The following is a 25,403-nucleotide window of genomic DNA, read 5'->3' as shown; positions in this document are numbered from 1 at the left end:
TTAATGTGCATATTAGACTTTTTTGGCATATTTATCTGCATGCAGCAATATAGTTTATATGGATGGTGATGCTTTTCATAAAATCACCTGCCATCTGTGTAGAAGTTATAAAATATTGTTTAAAGTGAAGTTAAAAAAAACTCAAAAAAATTTTAAAGGGTGACCGAAATGAAGGTTATGCCTTACATTTACCAATTGCCCCAGAATCACAGTTGCTGGTGTTTTCATGTGAAGTGTTGAGGGATGAGTCTATTTCACCAACATCCATGACATCATATGTCTGGCCTGTCCTTTTGCATCCCTTAATCTGTTTCATCCTTCATCAAGGTGCTCTGTTAGAAATGGGCCATGAGGTGTCTGTATTGTTTTCTGTGATATCTGTTGCATGATGAGTGAGGCCTAGTGAGATAACACGAAAAACAAAGTCCTCTCTCTGTCCCTCTCTCTCTTGCTGTGTGCGTTGAATGATTTGTTAAGCTTGGCAGCAGAGATGGTTCTGTCTCAGCTGTATTTGACTAGCCATCAACAATAAGATAATTACCCTGAGAGACTTGGGCAAACAGCTGGCCTTTCGTATGCCTGATCAGAAAGGAATAATTCTATGTCAGCTAAATCGATCTCTTTCTTTAGCCCAGAGAGAGTATTTGAAAGTTGGAGAACTGTAAGTAAACCAGTGGGGTGTGGTGGACCTCTGAAATGAGGTGGCCACATCCTCGCTATGTGGTTTTTTTTTTTAGTCCAATGTAAATTCATGTTTCAGTTGATGTTGTCTGTGCATATACCACTAGTCGCCTTAAACTATTAACAGTGTTAAAATAGTTTTATATTCATTTATATTTAAAATAAGTATATTATATTAATTAAGTGAGAGAGCAATGAGCTCAAGGAATGCAAAAGAGTAACTTTATCTGCTTAATTTGGACAGTCATCTTTAGACCATTTGAGCAGAAAGGTTTCAAAATGAATTAATTTGCATTACTGATGACCAAAACGCAAGTTAGTACCTTATCCTATCAGTATGTCAAAACATGCTGGAATAGCTATAACGTGAATTATATCAAGTGACACACATGTGTGACCTTTCATTTATATTGCTGTTTTGAAATATTATTTGAGAAGACTCAGACCGTGTGGGAGTGTTGGCAGATTTGGCTTGTGTCTTAGTCTGATAGACTGTGATTATCTTGAGAGAAGCCTTGCACTGCTGTTGTTCGATGACAGCTGGTGATTTTAGAATTTGCACACAGTTTTGACCTAAACCACCATAATATAATTCATTCTGTTATTTAGCTCTGTCAGCCAAGCGCAAACAGCAGTATCAAAGTCACTGAATCCTCGCCTTTGGCTGACCAGCATATTAATTTTCTGTCCAATTTTCTTTTATATAAGCCGTATACAAAGCTATTGCATTAATCACATTTGGAAATCTTAATTACTAAGATGTTAGCAGCTTAATAAACCGATGCATGGCCCTCTTGTCTCTAATCTGAAGTACTCAAAAGAGGCCCTCATAATCAACACCCGAATAAATGTGTAGTCACCTGACCTGCTGCTATAGGCCTCCATTCACCCATGTCCTTGTCGGAATGCCATTCCTCTTGCCTATCTGAAAACATCCATGAAGGAGCAGCATTCTTCAGAGAGGCTCAACACATAAGAACCCCTCAGACCCCACAGAGGTCTCTCTCATTTGAACAGCTTGTATAAACACTTGGATTGTGCATGTCCATTCACAACAGACAGATTACATTTGTTTGCCATTAGCGGTAAGGGATCAAATATAGATTTCAAGACTTTATATATATATATATATATATATATATATATATATATATATGTTTATATATATATATATATATATATATATATATATATATAAACCAGAGCATTAAAAAAAATATATGGTGCTTACACATAAAATAAAATAAATGAAAATAAAATGGTAAAACAAAATGGCAAAGTATTATTATTACAATGTAAAAGTGATCAGTTGGCACTTAAAAAAGAGAGGAAACCCGTTGGCTTAAAATGATTTAGTAATAAACTTCATGTGCAATTGAAAAAAATAAGTTATGTGAACTTGACGATTCCACATAACTTAATTTTTTCAATTACGCATGAAGTGTATTTACTTCATAATTTTAAGGCAACAGGTTTTCTTCACTTTTTTAAGTGTCAACTGACCACAGTGTATTATTATTGTAATTATACACATTATGGTCATAGATAATTAAATAAAATACAATAAAAGGACAGAAAAGAAAAACGAATTAACAGAAAAAAGAACAAATTAAAACGGCAAACATTTTTATTATTATTATTATTATTATTATTATTATTATTATTATTATTATTATTATTATATATTTTAAAGCACACATGGTCAGGTGGTATTAGTCGCAACTAAACGCAGGCTTGTCTGATTTCAAATCCTGATAATAGAAAGTTTGCAAATGCAAAATGGGTTACAATCAAAAGAACCCCCTTGATTTAAATGATCTGTGTGTCCAGCTATGAGACCACCTCCAGTGAGGACTCCAGTGGGGAGGAGGATCAGGACGAGGTTGAGGAGGTGGATAGCTCGGAGCCTGAGGTGGAGCAGGGAGAGGAGAGTGAAACGGCCCAGAAGGAGGCTGCTGCTACTGGGGAGCAAGGTGATGGGGTTCAGGCAGAGATGGCAGAGGGCTCTGAAGAGCCCGATGCAGGCCAGGCCACCATGAGTCCCCAGGAGGAGCAGCCTGTCAGGTGAGATGGAGGGCCGTGGTCAAAAGAGTTACAACTGCAATATAGGTTTTTATGTTTTTTTCTAAGACCCTATGGCTTAAGTCGTCAGTTGGGAGTTTTATGGGAGTTATATATTATGCAATAAACACAACCTTCAAAGAGTATTTTAGGATGATCCACATGACTTCAATTCTGTGCTAGTTCCCTTTACTTTTTCAACCTGTTGTGAAAAGCTCATTAGCTCATAATATGAGCTGGCTTAACACATGAAAGTGTGCAGTGACCATGTTTCCCAAGGCAGGTGCCTCTGTTATGAATAGGACACAATCCTGCCTTTTGTTCTGCCCTTCATCTGGCAGGAAAGCACAAGCATTGAGTGACAGGTTTAATATGCCCAGTGACTGCTGTCCACTTAAAGAACTGCATCACAACAAAAGGCTGAACCATAGACCATGAACACATGGGGAAAGCAAAGGAATGGTCTTCTTTTATGATTAACACTATTTCATTTAGAATAAATATCATTTTGGAGTATTGAAATGTTATAATTATATAAATTCCCAAAATTATTAAAAAAAATTTTTGGGTGAGTTGGCAGACAAATAAATGGCTGACGATGTTGCAATTCTTCTGAATGCATCCTCACACACCAGATACAAAGATATATATGATTTTTTGAAGGGTCGTGTGACACTGACGACTGAAGGAATACATTACATTGTAAAATATATTAAAATATAAAACTGTTATTTTAAAATGTAATAATATTCCACAATATTACAGTTTTTACCAAATAAATGCAGCCTTGGTGAGTATAAGAGACGTCTTTCAAAAATATTAAAATCTAACTGACCTCAAACTATTGAATGTTCATGTAGGTAGGCCCAAATCTAGTACACACGGGTCTGAAACACATACATAAATCTGTAGTAATATAAACACAATTCATACTCCTCAAGGGATAGAACTTTTCCAGAAACTGCATGTGCCAAAAGTTGTTATGAAGATGTTTAAGCCATTCAGATATTGGTAACCATTTCCTTGAGAGGCCAGTCCAATATGTGCCACTCTCAACTAATGTTACCAAGATTCAAATTGTATTGTATCCAAAATGCATTGTATTTCATAATATGTATCAAATACAGATTTCTGTTGAGGCTCAGGTGTGCAGCCAGCCAATCTGTATTTGAAAATGATTTTACATACATGTACTGTATGAACTTGAAAAACTACTGCATGATTTAATATCTTTTTTTGATATTAGCTTCTATTTGTCTCTCTCTGTAAACAGTTAAACTGAAAAGACACAATGTTATATCTTGTTCATGAGTTTAATATGCCCCTTTGATTTAAATTACAGCTCAATCTGTGTCGTTGCAGTGAGTTAGTTGATAAGAACTTCATGGCTGCTTGTCATTTCCTGAAGGATCGCATGGCTGAGGTTGCTGCCCCAAATAAAGACATGGTAAGCAATTCATGTTTACATATATATATATATATATATATATATATATATATATATATATATATATATATATTAACAAAAACTGATTCATTGCCTTTAATGTACACTGGAAAGTTATTTTTCTATTTTTCAATTTAACACAAAAATGAAAATACTTTAATATAGATGTATGTTTAATTTGACTTATTACACTTTAGTGAGCTGACACTTGACTGTGTGAATCTCAGAGGCAGGTTCTGATGGTGTTATATCAGGAGTGGTTCCGAGTGTCCAGTCAGAAGGAGTCACAGGCTGAAACAGTCACGCTCCACCTGAGAGAGGTGGGCTTCCACACTCCCACTCTGCTGCGCTATATAGTGAACCTGGCTGATGGTAATGGCAACATGGCACTGCACTACAGTGTGTCCCATTCCAACTTCTCTGTGGTCAAGCTGTTACTAGACACAGGTGAGAGACTGTGAGGCAAGATGAACCTGAGCCTTTTTTTTATAATTATTATGAGAATTTAAAGTAGTGTTTGAAGTGGTCGGGAAAAATGTTTTTTTTTTTTGATAGCGGATGCCAAAATCTATCTATCTATCCATCTATCTATCTATCTATCTATCTATCTATCTATCTATCTATCTATCTATCTATCTATCTATCTATCTATCTATCTATCTATCCATCTCGTTGTCTGTCTGTTTGTCAATCTATCTATCTGTATGTCTGTCTTTTTGTCAATCTATATCTATCTATACAGTATATACCGTATATATATATATATATATATATATATATATATATATATATACTGTATATAGTCTTGTCTTTTTTCTTTATATCGCAATGATACTGTAATTCGATGAAGACCAACAGTAAAAGTGTAACTGTGAATCCTGTCCAGTCCCTTGCAATCAATATCACAAATAGAGTAGTGTGTAAATTTGTACTGTTGAAATTTATATATGCCAGATAAAGTGCAGTCTTGTGCATTTTCAAACATTGTCATCCAAATCGTGTCCATAGTTTACATCTGAAAATACTGACAGAGTACACTAAGCATTGTGTAACATGGCTAAGCATTTTGACTATCTTGTTTGTGAACAATGACACAAAGACGTGTCATTCTGATGGCACTGCTATGTACATACACATATATTTACTTTTGAGAGATGAACTAAAGATTTTGAGCAAGTCACAGGCTTTTGCAGGTAATCCATTGTGTGGTGCTGTTTGTGCGGATTGTTTTGAGAAATGCGCTTTCTGGTTTGCAAATATTAAGGATGATTCGAGAAATGTACCAAAGCAACTGAGATTTTTACTATGATTTACATTTCTAGCAAGCAGTTTCCACTTTTGTCATATGTGTGTATCAATACATTGGTAACACTTCACAATACGGGTGCACTCATATGCATTAATTCATGTTTAACTAATGCACAGATAATCATGAGTTAATGTATGATTCATGACGAACTAAACCATTCATTAATTATTACTTCATCAGCAACTAATAAAGAGTCTATATGATTAATAGATTAAGTAATACATGAATTGCTGTTAATTCAATGTGTCATTGTGTATTAATTCCTTAATAACATATTTTATTAACTGATAGTGTAAATTAATGTGTTAATTACCACAATTAGTCAAAGCTATGCACTTCAACTACCAGTTGTCTGCTTTAATTAATCATTACCTAATGATTTGCAAAGGTATCATTATGTAATGACTTTACTTGTTGAGGCACATCATTATTAACTGGTCATTTAGTAATTGTAGTAATTTACACATGAATTTGCACTAACAATTAAGTAATTAATCATGTATTATTGTGTACCTGTATTATCTGGAAGTTGAAGGCTTTGGCTCATTCTGGTAATTAACATATTAATTAACACTATTAGTTAAAAAAATGAGTTATTAGGGAATTAATTCACAATTACATATATCATTAATAACAATTCATGTATGAACTAATACATTAACCATACAGACTCTTATTTGGTTCATAATGTGGTAGTCATTAATGAATAGCTTAGATAATCATTAGTTACACATTAATTCAGTATTATCTGTGCATTAGCTAAGCATGAATTAATGCTTATTAGTGCACCCATATTGTAAAGTGTTACCAATAAGTTTATATTTTGGCATGAAAACAGTTTAAATCTCAAGTTCTCACTCTCTCTTTAACTTCAAACCTTTGAATATACCAACATTTTCTTTAATTGTATGTCCACCAGGACTGTGTGAGGTGGATCACCAGAACAAGGCCGGCTACACAGCTATAATGTTGGCAGCTCTTACAGCGGCAGAAAGCCCTGAGGACATGGAGGTGGCTCAGCAGCTACTGAGAATGGGCAAAATCAATGCACGAGCCAGCCAGGTACACACAGCGAGACGCCACAACATCCGGTACTGCAAGAACACACATACGATTTGTTACTTATGAAGGCCACTTGCTATACCAGACAGACAATTCTCTATGGTTTAGCCTGTACAAATTCTCTATGAGTGCAGCAATGAGTTATTTAGCACATCATTTCTTTGATTATAGGGTATGATAACGATCATTTTATATAAATAAGACTCTTTTTCAATACTCCCCACTAGTCAGGGCAAACAGCACTGATGCTTGCAGTTAGTCATGGGCGGACAATGATGGTGCAAGTTCTTCTGGACTGCGGGGCTGATGTGAACATACAGGACCGGGATGGCTCCACTGCTCTTATGTGTGCCTGTGAGCACGGTCATACTGAGATAGCCAAAATGCTGCTGGAGAGACCAGAGTGTGACATGTCACTCATAGATAAGGTGAGAGAGACACTGATATATTAAACCTTACACTAATTCAGTTGCTATTTAAAAACAAGACATCTACAAACAAAAACCAACATATTAGGCCACCACATTTCAAAGTTATTCATGAAAACAGGAACTTAAAAATTTTACTCCTAACCAGAAATGTGATATGTGCTCATTTTCATTTCTATTTTTCTATTTATCCATATGCATATGGTTGTTTTGACAAGTGTGCAACACTTAAAAATGCAAGACCTAAAATAAATTCTGGTAAATTTGAAAACATTTTAAAGAACACTGTGAGGAAAACAGGAAACTTTGATCCTCAGTGCTATCAGAGCTATGTCAAGCCATGGGTTGATTCATGAAGCCTTGCTTCATTTCAAGAAAATACAACACTGCCACTTAGTGGTAAAATGTAGTTACTTCAGTTTTATTTTGTTTTTTTTTGGTAAAGTTAGTTCATTACTATTCATTGGTCTAGATTTCACATTTATTATTATTAGGAAAAATGTTTTCTTATATTATTAGTAGGAAACATATTTTAACATATATGTAGTAAGATAATTAAGCAATAATAATAAAATATACACTCATTCTTTCCAAAAGTTTGGGGTCAGTAAGATTTTTTAACAAATTTCTAATTTCTTTTATTCAGCAAGGACACATTACATTGACAGTAAAGACATTCATAGCGTTACAAAGATTTATATTACAAATGCTATTCTTTTGAGCTTTCTATTCATTAAAGAAGCCTGAAAAAAATCACAGACAAATATTAAGTGGCCCAATTTTTGTTTTTATTTTTTGTTTTAATTAAATAAATGCAGCCTCGGTTCACACAAGCCACTTTTTTCAAAATACAATTAAAAATCTTACCAAACACAAACTTTTGATTGGTATTGTATATATTTTTTATAACATAAATGCAGCAAGGTAATTAAGCAAACTATCTGAATATCAAACTACTTAATACTTCCTGCTTCATACTTATCCCAAAATTGTTTGCCTTTTTAAATAGATTATAGACTTTTTTTGTGTTTTATGTATCAATCTCTCCGAATCTTTAATCCATCCAACAGGTTTTGGAGTGTCTGATAGAGCCATAAGTTATCTTTTATAATTTTATCAAAATATTCACATCAAAGTCTGTGTGTCTATTTTAAACTCTTTAATCACTTGTAAGATCTACACAAATTAGGCAGATACTAACGTGGGCAGGTAGCATGACATGCCGTCATCTTCAAAAACCACAAAAATGCAATTTACATGTCATTTCTTTCCCTCTATCCCTCTACTAGGATGGACACACAGCTTTGTCAGTAGCCATGAAGGCGTCCCACTCTGAGATTGTTGATCTTCTGAAAGCTCGTGCTGATCCAGCCACAGTTACAGATCCTACAGCTCCACTCTGAGTCCAGTGGACTTGTCTTCATGTCCAACTGGCTCTGCCAGAATAATCTTTCTTCTGCCTCAACCTGACTCGCTGGCCAGGCCAACAGTCAACTACAGAGAGACAGCAATTGCCAGTAATTCGCAGATTCTCTGTTTGAGAAACGCCCAATCAGAAATGTACTTTCGTGCGCCAATCTAGGATGCCATGGAGGGACGGCTTCCCTAAACTCCCTAGAAGGTCCCCATTTTTCCTGAAGCACAGCTACTGTAGCTATTTAGCAGGCATGGTACATTGTTACATGTTTTAGCCTTCTATTTTCAGGTAATGTGACTATATTTTTGTCAGGCAATGAAGAGTAATCTACGAATGTTATTAAAGAAGTGATCAGATACACATTATATTTATTTTTTATTGCACTTTTCTGTAATATTTCCCCCCAGAAGTATCCAAGGCCTGTCTTAGTATAACTTGATGTGTCTTCCTATATATATATATATATATATATATATAAATATGAGGGTTTTTTTGGTCAGGCCCTGTACCGAACCATTCCTTGCCTTTCCAGAGGGAACATTGAAAGGAGTTTTACAGTCAAACACTTGTGTTGCCAGTTTGTCTCCCATCATAGTTTCTTTAATCCCCAACAGATAGCCAATCGCCAAGCACCAAAAAAAGAAGGAAAGAAAAAAGACTTAAAAGCCTTGCTTTTATTGTTAATTCTTTTTTGTTAATATATCACTTATCTGAATGGTTTAAATCTTGTTTTTGTACTATCGTTCTCCTCACCCAAAGAAAAAATAAGGGTGTGCAATATATCATAACTTCAATGACAAGTAATTACAGCAAACAGTCCGAATTATAATCAGTCCATTATGATTTATTCACTGTCAAAGTTTACCATTATACTCTAACCTTCTGCAATATTAACTTTACAACTTATTTTAAAAAGTGTATATTTAACAAAGATTTACAGATTTTAAAGTTCCCCTGCTGACAGATTTAAGCAGCACATTATAATGGACCGGGCTATAGTTGTATTCTCTGTACATTGTGCCTGCTTAAAATTTAGACATCAGAAGTTGTGATGAAGAGATATGTTTAACGACAAATCAGTAACCTAGCTGGACAAAGTATGAATCTATATATGTATACTGTGCAACAGTATCTTGTGGAAGGTGCTGTGAATGAATACCCTGAAATGTAATGACTATTTATTTCCAATTATATATTTTTGAGTATATACTAGTATATGCATGGATAAAATGTTGACTTAATAAAAACATGCATTTTGTATTTGTCTTTTCTGTGTGGTTTGAAAAAATATCTACCTTATTTACCTAATAAAGTTTATCAAGAAGAAGCAGATCACAAATGAAATCCTTAAAAGTGCTAAAATATCTAGAGCAGATATCCAGTAAAATCTAAGATTCTATTTACAATAAATGTTGTTTTTTTGAACTTTCTATTCAAGGAATTTTGGATAAAAAAAAAAAATCCACAATTTTATTAAGCAGCACAACTGTTTTCACCATTGATAATAAAATAATAATAAATGTTTTTTGAGCACCAAATCAGAATATTAGTATGGTTTCTGAAGGATTATGTGACACTGAAGATTGGAGTATTGATGCTGAAAAATCAGCTTTGTCATCAATGTCTAAATTTAAATTACATGTTAAATTATATATAAAATAAAGAACAGTTCGTTTAAATTGTAATACAATTTCACAGTATTGCTGTTTCCACTGAATTTTTGTTCAAATAAATTCAGCCTTAGTGAAGAGACTTCTTTCACATTAAAAAATAAAAAATAAAACTTCCTTTCAGACTGTAGTGTATTTTAAAGGAATATATTTCCAAGGGGATTTTACCAGAGTCACAGAAGCCTTCAGTGACCTTGCTTATCTACTGACATATTTTTGGAAAGTTATTCTCAGTTTACAGGAAGTCAATAACATCAACAAAAAGGTCTATGTAGTTATGTAAATTAGAATGTAAATTAAACATCATGTTTTTGAAACATCATGTGGCACAAATAAACTATGACATATTCAAATGTTAAAAACATATCATACATAACTGTATACAGTTAAGTGTAACCTCATAGTGTCTGCTGCCACACTTTTTCTTCTTACTCAACCTCTTTCTCGTGATGTGGCTGATATTGGGACTCTTCCATACCTCTTCACTCATCCTCTCAGGTAATGCAATATAAGACAATTAAGAATGCAATCATATGCTTAAGCAGTACATTTTTATGTCCTACAGTGTATGCAAAGTCTTAATATGTCCCTTTAAAATATTATTTTATGTGTATAATTTAAATTCTCTGAACAAACAGTTGAAATGCTGCAGTGTCTGAATTTTAAGACTCCAACCTGTGTGAGCCCGTTTTTCACTACTGCTACTGGCGAAGTTTGTGCTGTTCTAAGGACTGATGAAAAGGTTTCAGGTTAGCTATAGATCGATACTGTTTTCTTGGTTTATCTGGATAAAAAAGATAATAAAGATTATCAGATACTATCGGTTATTATTTCAAAGATATTAAACTCGCCATTATGTTTTTTGTGTTTCTTTTTTTTTTTATGTGAAGCAAACGTCAGTACTTCATGTGCCATGAGGACCTCTCTGCCCAAAGCATATTGTTTGGGGCAGAAAGCAGATAGTTCACCTGCCACTGCATCAATTGGTTTAGGTTTTGGAAATGTAGCTGTCAGTGTTTCCTGCTGCTCCACTGATAACTGTAATAGTGGCAATCTTTCTGGTGAGTAAAACCCTTCCAAAATTAAAGACTCTATTCACATTATGATAGATCATTGTCAAATCACATTTATTTAATCAATTTATTTGATTAAACAATCAATTAATATACACACTTACTTTATAGAACCCAACAATGCCCCAAATGGATTAAAATGTGTTTCATGCAACACTGTGACAGATAAACAGTGTAAAACTACAGTGTCCTGCGTAGGAATCCAGGACCGCTGCCTTGATAATACAGGTGCAGTTTCTTAAATTGCTGTTCCTTTTCTGTCGGCCACTTTTGACGTTGTGTCAAATGGCAGTAGTGGTCACTCTTGGGAGCCCCAAACACCTCGGATGTATTTAGAAAAGGCCAATGGAATTGGTGGATTTTGCATGCATGGTTATGCCCCTGGACATACAGGTATGTAAGGTGGTCAGCGTGCATCACACACTTAAGTTCCCTTTCAGGAACGTCGAGGTGCGTGAAACGCTGCAGGAACGCCTCTTGCGTTGTGCGTCATGAAGCACGTATGGAATCAGCCCAATGGCGAGACGGAACGTCACGAGTGACGTCATTGACAAGGAAACTATAAAGCACACCCCTGAACACAATGGCGACAGCTTCTGTTGTCTTCAGCAAGCGCTCTGTGTGTGAATCTGTCCCTGTGTTTTTGTCTGTTCTTAGTGATTGCTAGTTAGGAGTTTTTCACTTAAAAAACTATATATATATTCACATATATAACAGTATGACGAGCGAGCAGCAATACAGAAAGTGTGTTCCCCCCTGTACTCGTTTTCTCATGGGTGGGGATACACACGATCTGTGTGTTGTTTGTTTGGGAGTCCAGCATGCCCAGTCAGCTCTCGAGGGGGCTGATTGTGAGCATTGCGAGCGTTTTCCATTAAGAACACTCCGCTCCCTCCGATCACTCTTCGAGGAGAGTGGTTCGGTTCGCGCTCCCCACGGCTCGGGTCCCGCTTCTGTCGAGGCAGAGCGGCGGCGCCTGTCGTGGGGATCGCAAATGGATCTGTCAGCGGGGTTTGAGACGGGCTCTGCCTTATCTCAGCCTTTACCTGCCAGTTCCAGTGCCTCAGTTCCGGGTGTGGAAGCACGCATTGCGGTTTCTTCCCCCCAGGCTGAGGCACCAATACTGCAGCGATCCAGTTCTGAGGAGCTGGATGTTGTCAGTATTGAGACAGGGGATGTTGAGGACTCGTCACCTCATTCCCCTGAACACGAGGAGCTTATGGAGGTGCTCACTCATGCTGTGTCAAAACTAAGCATTGAGTGGCCAGCTGTTAGGCAGGAATATGTTTCTAAAAACAAGCTTGACGAACGATTTTCGCCTTCCCGCGTTCAGCCTCCACGGCGGTGCCTTCCGTTTCTTCCCGATCTCCACACCGAGGTGTCGAGGTCGTGGAAGAGACCCGCCTCTTATCGTGTGTTTAGCCCCCAGACTTCCACATATTCTAATATATCGGGGCCTAAGTTATATGGTTATGGGGCGATGCCCAAGGCGGAGGAGACTCTAGCTAGCCATCTTTCTGCTGAGTCTTCCTCGTCTCTTAAGAAACCAGCTTTACCAACCAAGCCTCTCAGAAATACTTCGGCTCTGGTGGGTAAGGCTTATTCGGCGGCTGGTCAGGCTTCGGCGTGTCTGCACACAATGTCAATATTGCAGGCATACCAAGCCGATCTTTTAAAAGATATGAGTGAGAGTGAGGAGGTCAGCACTGACGTGGTTCGAGAACTGCGTCAGGCTACAGATTTATCTCTGCGTGCCACCAGGGAATCGGCTAAACTAATGGGCCGTTCTATGGCAGCCCTGGTGGCCGCAGAGAGACACTTGTGGCTTAATCTGTCTGATATGAAGGATAAAGAGAAAGCTTTTCTTTTGGATGCTCCACTTTCTCCATCTGGTTTATTCGGTGATGCGGTAAACACGGTCATAGATACATTTCAGGAAGAAAAGAAACAAGCTGCAGCTTTTCAAAAATTCCTCCCACTTAAAGTTCATGTCCCAGGGTCTGCTGGGCGAGGGCAGACCAAGCCGTCGACTAGCTCCTCACATAGGGCGCAACAAAGGCAGAGTTTCGCGTCTCGTGGCCCCCCTTCTAAACAGTGGGAACAGACGCGACAGTCTCATGCGAAGCCTTCTAGTGGTAAGACTGATCTGAGGACAGTCATTATGGCTAGGAAGGCTTCGTCTAAGAAGTCCTGACGCCACTGGTGTCAGGATGCTGAGGGTGGTCCCCACCGTGAGAGGGAGGTGTTCACCGCTTCAGACAGTGCCCGTTCTCTCACGGTGCCCTCAGGGGTCCCTTCTGCCAACCCCGCCTTCGTGTCGAGGCGTAGACGGGCGCAGACGGGCCCAGCGAGCGCTTTCCCGAGGGACGCTCGCCCCCTCTGAGGAGGGGTTTAGAGCAGTCAGACCAGTCGTCCCCTGCCGGTGCGCCGTTACAGGGCGCTGTGTCTGCTGCTCAAAATATTCCAGAGGCCAGCCTCGAGAGGCTGGTACCCTTAGTAGATTTTCTGGCAGAGTGGAAAAGAAAGGGGTTATGCCATTCCGTTCAGATCTCCTCCTCCTCGATTCAACGGGGTCCTGCCCACCGTGGTGGGCCCCGAGCAGGCTCTGGTTATGGAACAAGAGGTGAAAACGCTCCTTCAAAAGGAGGCTATAGAACGGGTTCCTCCTCCCAGCGAGGAGTCAGGTTTTTACAGCCGATATTTCATCGTTCCAAAGAAGGATGGGGGGTTGCGTCCAATTTTAGATCTGCGCCTATTAAATCGTGCTGTAGCCAAGCTCAAATTCAAGATGCTTACGCTAAAGCAAATCGTGTCACAAATCAGGTCCGAGGACTGGTTTGTCACGATAGATCTGAAGGACGCATACTTCCACATCTCCATCCTTCCGCAACACAGGAAGTGCCTGAGGTTCACTTTCGGGGGCGAAGCGTACCAATATCGTGTTCTTCCGTTTGGCCTAGCTTTATCTCCCCGCCCGTTCACGAAGTGCATGGACGCAGTGCTAGTCTCGCTGCGGCTCCAGGGCATTCGTATACTGAACTACATAGACGATTGGTTGATTCTCGCTCAATCGCAGCAGAAAGCGCCTCGGCATCGAGATGTCGTCCTCGCACACATCAAAAAATTGGGGTTGAGGCTGAATGCCAAAAAGAGTGTTCTATCTCCATCACAGATAACATCCTTTCTGGGGGTACTATGGGATTCTGTGGCAATGCGGGCTCGCCTGTCGCCTGCCCGCATCGCTTCGATTCTCTCAGCTGTAAAAAGAGTAAAGCTAGGCCAGTTGCTCACTGTAAAGCAGTTCCAGAGACTGCTGGGTCTGATGGCAGCAGCGTCCAGTGTTATACCCTGCGGCCTGCTGTACATGAGACCATTACAGTGGTGGCTCAGGACCAAGGGGTTCTCCCCGAGGGGAAACCCCCTCCGCGTGATCAAAGTTACACGGAGTTGTCTCCGTGCTCTGGTCATGTGGAGGGATCCTTGGTTTCTGTCCCAGGGACCTGTGTTGGGAGCTCTTTGTCGTCGTGTAACGCTAACGACAGATGCTTCCCTCACAGGCTGGGGGGCGATCATGAGTGGTCGCCCAGCCCAGGGTCTGTGGCAGGACCATCATCGATTTTGGCATATAAATTGTCTAGAGATGTTGGCAGTGTTTCAGGCTCTGAAGCACTTCCTGCCAGACCTGAGAGGTCATCATGTTCTTGTCCGGTCCGACAACACATCAGTGGTCTCTTACATAAACCATCAGGGGGGTCTGCGCTCTCGCCCGTTATACAATCTGGCTCGCCGGATCCTTCTATGGTCCCAGGGGAAGCTTCTCTCATTGAGGGCGATTTATCTCCCGGGGTATTTAAATCGGGGAGCGGACATCCTGTCGAGGCAGGGGCCGAGGCCCGGGGAATGGAGACTCCACCCCGAGGTGGTGGAGCTCCTTTGGATGCAGTATGGTCGTGCCGAGGTAGACCTATTTGCGTCCAGGGAGACATCACACTGTCCACTGTGGTTTTCTCTCAGTCATCCAGCCCCGCTGGGGTTGGACGCTATGGTGCAGGCGTGGCCGAGGTCACGCCTGTACGCCTTTCCCCCGATTGCTCTGCTCCCAGGAGTTCTGGAGAGGGTTCGCCGGGACGGAGTCAGTCTATTATTGGTAGCCCCGTTTTGGCCGGCCCGAGTATGGTTCACGGACCTAGTGTCTCTTCTAGACGGCTCTCCTCTGGAGATTCCGATCAGGAGGGACCTTCTCTCTCAGGCGAGCGGGTTGATACTTCACCCCCGCCCAGAGTTGTGGAAGCTATGGGCTTTGCCTCTGAGGGGGCCCAGCTCGTAGGGGCTGGTCTCTCAACCGAGGTTGTTGAGACCATCCTTCATTCCAGAGCTCCTTCCACGAGGAGGTTATATGCCTTGAAGTGGAGGCTCTTCACTTCTTGGTGTGGAGAACACCTGTTGGACCCAGTTAACTGCCCAGTGGGTGCAGTGCTGGAGTTCCTGCAGGAGCGTTTCTCCTCAGGGCTATCCCCCTCCACACTAAAGGTGTATGTGGCGGCACTTGCTGCTTACCATGTCCCTTTCAGTTGAGTCTCTCTGGGGAGACACCCATTTATAACTCGCTTTCTTCGTGGTACTTTGAGGCTGAGGCCTGTAGTCCGCACGAGGGTGCCAGCATGGGACTTAGCTATCGCCCTAGAAGGTCTTTCCCTAGCTCCCTTTGAGCCTATTGAAGAAGTTGCTGATAAGTTTATTACTTTGAAGACTATTTTTCTCCTTGCCATTTCTTCTCTTAAGAGAATCGGAGATATTCAGGCTCTCTCGGTTGCTCCTTCGTGTTTGGAGTTTTCACCTGGGATGGTGAAGGCTTTTCTCCACCCCAGGCCAGGTTATGTCCCTAAGGTTCCTACCAATGTGGCCAGACCTATAGTTCTGCAGGCCTTCTGTCCTCCTCCTTTTACATCATCTGATCAGGAAAAACTTAATCTGCTCTGCCCTGTTCGGGCTTTAGATGCTTACATCCACAGAGCTGCCCTGTGGAGAAAATCAGAACAGCTGTTCGTTTGTTTTGGACCACCTAAGAAGGGGTCCCCAGTGTCTAAGCAGAGGATGAGCAATTGGGTGGTTGAGGCCATCTCACTTGCCTTTGAGTCGGTTGGTCAGCCTTCACCTTTGGCTGTCCGAGCTCACTCTACCAGGAGTATGGCGGCTTCCAAAGCCTTATTGTCAGGAGTCTCCCTCCAGGACGTTTGTGATGCGGCAGGCTGGTCCTCAACGCATACTTTCGTCAGGTTTTATGACCTAGACCTCAGCTCCACCCCTGGGGCTCAGGTGCTTTCGGCTGAATTTAATCTTTGATTCACACAGTCGGTCACTTGCTCTTATGGCGACGTGGGTATTAGCGTTCCCGCAGCGTTTCACGCAGCTCGACGTTCCTGTAAGGGAACGTCCCGGGTTACGTATGTAACCCTAGTTCCCTGAAGGAACGAGACGCTGCGTGTCGTTGCCATACTCCCTGCATCCCCTTGATCGACTTGCTTCAGACTTTTTCCAGAAGCTGTCGCCATTGTGTTCAGGGGTGTGCTTTATAGTTTCCTGGTCGATGACGTCACTCGTGACGTTCCGTCTCGCCATTGGGCTGATTCCATACGTGCTTCATGACGCACAACGCAAAAGGCGTTCCCGCAGCGTTTCACGCAGCGTCTCGTTCCTTCAGGGAAGTAGGGTTACATACGTAACCCGGGACGTTTTGTTCTTCAGAGGCGAAGCATTGCGTCTCTTATGGGCAGTAAGAGAATCAAATTTCCATTCAATTTCCCTTGGGTGCATAAGTGGTGGCTAAAAGAGATATTTTGGCTAAGAAATAGATATTGCCTCAAGAGGCTAAAGATTTGCCTGGTCTCTCACTCTCAGGTGGGATGAGTCTGATGCTGAGTTGGCAGCTCTGGTCTCCGAGGCAGCCGTGAGTATCGGGCAGGAGTGAAACCTTCCGCCCTGTCCCAAGCACTCGAGGCCGGATGATTGGTTTCTGGGCTTGAAGCATGGCACGCCGCCTTGCCCAGCCCAAGTTCCATTCTTCCCGGAAGTGCAAGATGAGCTCACCAAGTCATGGAAGGCACCTTTTTCTGCAAGAACATGTCTTGCAGGCTCATCAGCCCTCACTACCCTTGAAGGAGTGTCGGCCTGGGGGTACTCAGGGGTCCCACAGGTGGAGCGTGCAGTTGGGTGTTTTGTAACTTTCGGTTATATGAATTACAATTTGTAAATGAAACAATCGTATAAATTACTTTTAAAAGTTATATTTGTAAATGAAACAAAAAAAATATATCTTCGCACTTTTTATTTTTGTAATGCAAGTTATAACTTATAACTACATTTATTTTTGTCAAGTACATTAATTTGTAAATGAAACTAAAAAAAAAAAAAAATTATATAGGCTACATTTTTACTTACAGTACTTTTTACAAGTAGTTACAAGATAAGTTACGTTTAGATAAGAAAAAAAAATACAAATTTAAATTAACAGTATACATAAAACAGAACATTTTTCTGAAGACTTTTATGGAGCTGAGTAAGGAGATTCTGGTGGTGCTGCTGGACCGGGAGAGGTGCAACAATAGAGATCCTGGTAAAACCTCTGCCGGCTGGACATCTGCTGGGATGAGTGCATATTTCCACTTTAATCAGGTTTGTAGGGGTTTCTCAGAAAGAGGGAAGAATAAATGAAATTATCTCACATACATTGTTATTTGAACATGCAAAACTGTCCTATGATCTAAACTCAGCAGGCCCTCCAGGACCAAATGTTGCCTATCCCTGAACTAGAAGACATATTTTTAGTATTTCTATTATATACTGATCATATTTTTTTTAAACAATATCTAATATTAAAATCTAATATCCATGTGTCAAAAGTCAGTTTTTCAGAAAAAGTACAATATTTACCTCTGAGATGAAGTGGAGTTGAATAACGATCTAAAGTACTTCAAATTTACTTAAAAATCGGGTTAGATGTATTTCGTTACATTCCACCACTGGTTATTTGGAAAATGACACTAACAAATTTTATTGTCATATTAACAAATTGTTGCTATCTGTGTCCTGGGAGTTGTTGAATGGGACAGTCTGGTTTTGGTCGCCTAGCAACTGTGACAGCCATTGTGAGGAGTGGCAGTAACATTTGTACTGTACTGGATTTTTTAAAATATAACTGCCTAAAAACAAAATCTAAAAATGTTCACCATGATCAATATATGTAGGCTACATAATAAAGTCTAAAGAGTATAAACCTATAAGTCAATATTTTAATCTTTATTATATATTTTTCTTTCATTTTTATCATTAGATACGTTAGATTACTGGATTAAACTGAAATCCAATACTTACATTTAAAAGTGTAATCTGGCAATTTTGTCTCCGGCACGCAATGAATTCTGGGGCTAGGCTGTGAAGGATCCTTCTGATGTGTCCTGCATTCACGGAAAAAGAAGGACGCATTTGCAGGCCGCATTTTGAAGGAGCCTTCAAAGGACCTTCGAATTGGGACAGCTTTCGAGGTGACGCAATCGGCTATACTTTCCCCTTTAAATGAGTCTCGGTGCGTCGGCCGCGCACTTCGAAGGACGCGACTTTCAAAGGATGTAGCTCCAATTGGGACACAGCTACAGGAAGTAGCCCATAGCTAGGCGGCTAAGAACTAGGTTTGGGTTTGGGTATTGTTTATATATATATATATATATATATATATATATATATATATATATATATATATATATATATATATATATTGGTGCCAAATCAATACTTTTAAAATGATTGAAAAAAAATCTTTAAATTGAACAATATATTAAAAGTTTAAAGTATACTTAAATATATTAATATAAGTAAATACAAAACACGACATATCTACATATTTACAAATTCACAATAAAACCACCTAACCCAACTACAATAATTTAACAGTACTAATAACAAAGTAGTCTTCAAATTTCAGCAATTCTTTTGTATAAATATGACCATATTTGCCTTCCCTGACAAAATACGACACCTCTCATGACATATTGCAAGTCCTGCACAGGAGAAAACCCTCTGATGGTGTCGATTTGTAATACCACGATACTGACAAGCCAACCACAGAGGAATGCAAGCAACCGCGATATTCAATTTTTTCATAAGGCTATGTTCTTCTTGTTTTACACGTTGTGCATGTGTATTAAATGTTAATATAATGTATAAATGTAAAAGTTAATAATGATAACACTCACATATGGAGCGGAACCAAAGCAACCTCCACCTCTGTTTTTAGGCCTTCCCGCTTAGCTCTCTCATGCGGTGGGTAATAATATTTTTCTAATATTAATTTTCTAATATTAATGCGGGTGCTAAATCTCTTTCCTGACAATAACCCTTCATTTTACAGTGATATTCTAATGAGCTTTTTTCTTATGTAATGTCTCTCAGCCATCTCTCTTTCTACAGTCTTTCTTCAAATCTCCCTCTTTCTTGTTCTCTCTCCTCCACATGATACGCCCCCTAAAGCTGATTGAATGCTGTTTTTGAAATATGGCTTACCCCCCATCAACTGCCTTGAGTTGTTGGCTGTGATTTTTGCCCTGAAGCAGTTCTGTCTGCAGGTTCAGGGAAATCACGTGTTGATCTAGACAGACAAGAATGTGATGGTAGGATGATATAAACACCTGTCCTCTTTGTGTTTCCTCATATTTATACTGGAACAGGAAGTCATGGCTGGACAATTTCAAGTTCCTAGTCACCCTGGTGTGCTAAAAAACAAACAAATATTAATGTGAATATACTTCAGAGATATTTTAATCATAAGAATTTATTTGGGTGCCAATAATTGTGACCAATATGTATTTCATAATGAGATTTTCCCCCCACTTTCAATTGTTTTACTTCCATGAAAGGATAGAATTGTGTGACTTTTTCAAAAGTGTTTGGGGCTTCCAAGAGTGACCTACTGTTGCCATTTTGACACAAAGTCTCCATTTCCTCCATCAGGGAATGAGGGTTACATTAGTAACTGAGACATTTTCCTATTTGACTGCTGTGTTTTATGGTCAGATTATATGTCACTTGAGAACGACTTATGTAAGTGTATTGACCTTTCAGGCAATGTTGTAAGTTGGTTTATAACTTACCTTTCTGCAAGGCAATTCTTTGTTAGCCTAGGTGACTGTACATTAGGAAAACAATACCGTATATACTTTATGGTGTTCCACAAGGATCAGTTCTAAGGCATATTGTTGTTGTTGTTTTCATTACACATCACATTATTCATCAATATTAGATTCATTTGGGTAACATTTTAGTTTAGGGTCCAATTCTCACTATTAATTAGTTAGCATATTAGCATACATGTTACTAGGATATTGGCTGTTTATTAGTACTTATAAAGCACATATTTTTTGAGGCAAAAGTCATAGTTATTATTTAGTTAATAGTGAGAATTGGACCCTAACCTAAAGTGTGATCTTAATTTTTTGTGGTAATGACACTGATTGAAATCCTAATGACACTGATTATTTTTTTAAAATTTAATTTAAATTATTTCCTGTTTTTTGATATTAGATTTGACACTTGTTTTACATTGGTTTGGATCTGTTTTCTTATTCTTTCTCTTTTTTTAATATTCTGATGTGAATCAAATTTTATAAATGAAAGGTGCAAATAAAAAGGATTTATTAATTATTGTCTATTATTCCATTAGATGCACCTTTCGATAATATTTATATATAAACATTTAAATATTTTTCATCAGGTAATGTGGGAAACATCATACCGATCCTTTTCCCTTTCCTTCAACATGCCACACTCAAGGGTTGTGTCTCAAGAAATCTCTGTGGACCTCAATCTATCACCAAGTTCAACTGCATTAGCAATTCAGTGTACTCAGCCATCACAAATACAGACTTCAGTGTTCTTCTGATGGGCTTTATTTTTGCTAATTTCTTGTAATTTCAATGTAATTGTGTTTTAGATTTGGAATGTTTCTATAGTTTACAATCCATACTTATTATATATGTCAATTTTTTTTACATGTGAAGATGACGGTATTTAATTAAAACAGATTTTTTTTATATCTTGATGTTAGGGTTGAATGTTTTATTTATGATTTGGTTACCATTAATGCTCAACAATTGTAAAAACAATATGTCTAAAAATGAATCTCATGTAGGCTATAATTTAACAGTTACACAGTACAAAAATTATAACTTGGTGTTTCATCTGGAGTTTAGTGTAACTGTCACAATTATGTGGTCTGCACCTGTTCTCATTAGTACTTGATTAGTTTACCTTTCTCCACCTGTGTCTAGTTAGTTTCCTCATTTTCTCCTGTGTATTTATACTCCCTGTTATGTTCAGTCCCTCGTTGGTTAGACGTGGTTGGGTCTGTCCTGCCTAAACTCAAGTAAAGTTTGTGTTTACCCTGATCTTCGTCTCGTGTCTTCAACTACCACCACAGTGTTAAAGTAACATTGGACCCTTTTCACATTTCTGGGGTTCTCAAAAATGCAAAATGGAAGTCATCATAGTTGGGTATAGTGGTGTATGGAAACTAGACAAAACAAATATAATTTTTGCATTCCCAATTTCCCGCAGCAAGGTCGACCGTGCCCCCTTGGTGTGACTGCCCACTCCACCCGAAGTGTGGCATCCTCTTGGGCTCTAGCGCATGGCGCCTCGCTAACAGACATCTGCAGAGCTGCAGGCTGGGCGACACCTAACAAATTCGCCAGATTCTACAATCTCCGAGTGGAGCCAGTGTCCTCTCATGTACTCGCTTCAACAAGCTAGTACTGGACCCGCTCAGGTGTCTTCGCTTGCTCGCCATTCCACTCCACGGACTGGATACGTACAATATTCCCCTCAGGTGAGCTTCCCCGAAAGCCCTGAATTCCTCCAGCACTCCTGACGTTGGCGCCAGTGTCTATTGCCTGTGCGTCGGCTAGGTGCCTCCCGTGTGCATGGTGCCTCCCCTGAGCGACCCCCACATGTGTATTTCCACTGTAAGCCTCTTGAGCATGTGTCTTTCCCTTGGCAAGCCACCTTGCCACCCCTGGGGTTGAAATATTCCACCTGCGGCTGGACACCCCAGTGTTCTCCATGTCTCCTTCGGGTCACATATGTATTCTCTAAGTCCCCCCCTCTGGGTTGGCAGTAATTGCATATTTCCCCTGAACTTTGGGATATGCTCCCCAGTGTACCTTGGTATTCCTGTGCTAAATAGGAGTCCTTCGTCCGTGCCAGTCTCACGACAGGGATCTCAGATTTACGCAGGGCACTGGAAGACAGCTGAGAAGGTGGCGTGATTAGACTGGTAACCCCATTCGTCGTCATCCGACGTAACTCGGAGTGACAACGAAAGGGAACGTCTCGGTTACGTATGTAACCCTCGTTCCCTGAGTAGGGAACGGAGACGTTACGTCTGCCTGCCACTTTCCGCTGTACCGCGGGGATCGCCTGAGCTCAGTCTTGGCTCCTCAGCGAAGAAACATATCTGCCTGTTGCCGGCGTCCTCCTTTTATTCCCACGAGGTGGGGCGGAGTTACGTCATGCAAATTCCGCAGACCCATGGCATTTCTTTGCCATTGGCTCGTTTTGTAATACTCGAAGTTGATAGGCTTTCTAAGCGAAACCCCATTCGACGTCATCCGACGTAACGTCTCCGTTCCCTACTCAGGGAACGAGGGTTACATACGTAACCGAGACGACTCTTTTAAAGGGTTCTACTTACACTCAACCCTAAAAGAACAGCTGACAAAGAGATCCAGCCAGGCGTTTCACCTTTGCAGCTACCACCTCCGAAAAACTGCTGGCCTCAGGATATATCAGGCCCTGTTAACACCTGTTATTAAGATGCGTTTTGGTTGATTTGATAACAAGTGGATGGAGCTAAATACATTGTGTGCAAGGCACCACTGGCCTGACATGCTGCCACATTCGCCCTGCCATTCAAGCGTGATGTGGTCTGTAGTGGCTGGCAGGGTTGGAGCCTTCAGAGCAGAAAATTTACCCTGGTAGAGGATTCATCTCTTCAGCGGGATGCATCCTCACACCCAATCGCTCCACATTCTAATAATTTGAATGTTGGAAAGCAGTAGCGGAGATAGCGTGTGTGCTTGGGTGCTGCCGCCCCAGGGCCCCGTGGCAATTAGGGGCCCCTCAAATGCCGCCGATCTTGCGTCACTGGACAGGAATGAGACCCAGGCGAAGTAACATAATTGCTGATTATTAGCTGAAAAAAGCTAATTACTGCATTAGCTAACGTTGAGATAATCCAGCTCTTGTTATGAAACGTAACAGTCACTTAACTCATGGTTACAATGGTAAACCAGCACAACAACAATGACATTTACATTTTACTATTACATTTACAATGACAATTACCAGGCAACAAAACACTACATTCTAAGCAGACACATAAAAAAAAATTAAATTTATGAAGTTACATTTTGTATTTCAGACAAACAGCAAACTTATCAGCAAATTTTAACACTTTTTGGTAAAAAGTCCAATGACAGTGCTGGGAAAGCCTGGGCTGACCCATGTATGGGGTTTACTTCATTTAAAAAAGGGACAGAGAGGGTAGAGACGCATGAAAGGTCCAACGCTCACTGGGATGCAGAGAAGGCTTAACCAATGATAAAGTTTCGTTTGAGGCAGGACAGCACTGTCATTGCGGAGCTTCTGAAAGCCGAAAGAGAGCAGGTAGAGAAGAACAGAAGTATCCTACACAGGCTGGTCGACCCATTTCGTGCATTGTATTCTAAGTTAAAGATGGATCTCACCACCGATGCCGTTCTGCCATTCCTCATTGCCAACGACATGGATAGAGCCTACCCACACCTGACCATTCTCCACAGGATTTATAAAACCCTTCCCATCAGCAGCGCCAGTGCCGAATGAAGTTTCAGCCGTCTGTGGCTCATTAAGACATATTTGCGTTCGTGCATGGATGAGTCCAGACTGTCAAATCTCATCTTGCAGTGTGTGGAGCGGGACAAACATATTGACAAGGACAAAGTGGTTGGCAGATTTGCCACCATGAAGGAGAGGAGAAAGAAGATTTAATAAGGGACCATGATATGTATATAGTTTTGTTAGATTTATTTGTTCTGGAGGATCGTTAAGCGGACAACAAAATGGTAAGAAAAAATGTGTATATTTTAGTTATGAATAAGTCACTCAAAATGTTATATTTCGTTCTTGAGTCAGTATTTATCTAGGGAGTACAGTGGGTGGCGTGAGGTGCGAATGTATAATGTAAAGAATAGTTACAAAAATGGAGATAAAATATAAATCGGGCGCATTAAAAAGAAAAGTCGATAGTTAACGTTACTGCTAGTACTAGCCCTACTAGCCTGACACTGGCTAACAAAGAGATTTCATCTCATCAAAGTTGATGAGTTTCAAAGTTTTCATCCCAGTTTGCATGTACAGTAGCACCTGTAGCCTACCTATGGAGTTGTAAACAAACTTTGTGTTCAATATATATAATAGTGCCATGTCAATTATATAAATGGACTGCATTTATATAGCGCTTTCACAGACCCAATGGCCACCATTGGCCACCATTGGCCGCTTTACATATTTGCCTCACATTCACCCATTCATACACCGATGGCGGTATCAGCCATGCAAGGCGCCAACCAGCTTGTCGGGAGCAGCTGGGGTTAGGTGTCTTGCACATGGACACCTTGACACTTGGTCAGTTGGAACCGGGGATCGAACCACCAACCTTTTGGTTTGCAGACAAACTACATGAACCACTGAGCCACTGCCGCCCAAATAATGTGTGGCACTGATTGTGCGCACTTGGCCTGTTCAACACCATCACTGTCGATCAGATTGGTGCTGAAACATTTTTACTTGTTGACTGGCAAACTGTTTTCTTTGTTCGTCAATACAAACATGTCAAAAAATGTGGCTTTTCTTTGTGTTTTATTTAACATAATAAGCTTACTTGGCTCAACAAGTGACACATTATTACATATGCATTCAACAGATATTTTGCGTTTTTTTTAACAGTTTTAATTTTAAAATTACTTGGAGGCAGAGGGCCCCATGATGAAGCTCCGCCCCCACTGTACTGAGAGTCTAGCTCCGCCCCTGTTGGAAAGAATAGATATGAGCCGAATATGGCTTCTTCCATGACTTCACCTCTGCGTGAAGTTTGGGATGAAACGGAAGGCTCATAGGAGCGGGACTGTTATGGCCTGACAAGAATCGATTGTCGAGCCTGCAACAAG

General features: G+C 40.2%; 2 protein-coding genes across 5 annotated transcripts in view; both read left to right on the top strand.

Moving 5' to 3' along the window:
- Positions 1-9,665, top strand: part of kank4 (KN motif and ankyrin repeat domains 4) — a 54,828-nt gene extending 45,163 nt beyond the window's left edge. For all 4 annotated transcript variants that reach the window (XM_077198582.1, XM_077198585.1, XM_077198584.1 and 1 more), the window contains 6 exons: positions 2,512-2,745; positions 4,105-4,189; positions 4,417-4,636; positions 6,418-6,560; positions 6,788-6,988; positions 8,278-9,665. In XM_077198582.1, the coding sequence (XP_077054697.1) occupies positions 2,512-2,745; positions 4,105-4,189; positions 4,417-4,636; positions 6,418-6,560; positions 6,788-6,988; positions 8,278-8,391 (997 nt within the window). In that variant the 3' untranslated portion in view covers positions 8,392-9,665. The remainder of the gene's footprint in view (positions 1-2,511; positions 2,746-4,104; positions 4,190-4,416; positions 4,637-6,417; positions 6,561-6,787; positions 6,989-8,277) is intronic.
- Positions 9,666-10,466: 801 nt separating this feature from the next.
- On the top strand, positions 10,467-21,149 carry LOC143707213 (uncharacterized). The gene is made up of 5 exons (XM_077199958.1): positions 10,467-10,573; positions 10,714-10,824; positions 10,966-11,136; positions 11,260-11,376; positions 20,912-21,149. Exons 1-5 carry the CDS (start codon positions 10,525-10,527, stop codon positions 21,106-21,108), a joined length of 645 nt encoding a protein of 214 aa, XP_077056073.1. The 5' UTR covers positions 10,467-10,524; the 3' UTR covers positions 21,109-21,149.
- The last annotated feature ends 4,254 nt before the right edge of the window (positions 21,150-25,403 follow it).

The sequence above is a fragment of the Siphateles boraxobius genome, unplaced genomic scaffold (assembly GCF_051911475.1).
Source record: "Siphateles boraxobius isolate OS27281-9 unplaced genomic scaffold, OSU_SipBor_1 41, whole genome shotgun sequence".
NCBI lineage: Eukaryota > Metazoa > Chordata > Actinopteri > Cypriniformes > Leuciscidae > Siphateles > Siphateles boraxobius.
This window is presented reverse-complemented; position numbering and strand designations above follow the sequence as displayed.

Excerpts from the sequence above, each read along its gene's own strand:
- LOC143707213 (XM_077199958.1), top strand. The coding sequence starts at position 10,525 with ATGTGGCTGATATTGGGACTCTTCCATACCTCTTCACTCATCCTCTCA. Across the intron at positions 10,574-10,713 it reads CTCTTCACTCATCCTCTCAG|TTGAAATGCTGCAGTGTCTG; the intron begins GTAATGCAATAT and ends CTGAACAAACAG. Across the intron at positions 11,137-11,259 it reads TAATAGTGGCAATCTTTCTG|AACCCAACAATGCCCCAAAT; the intron begins GTGAGTAAAACC and ends CTTACTTTATAG.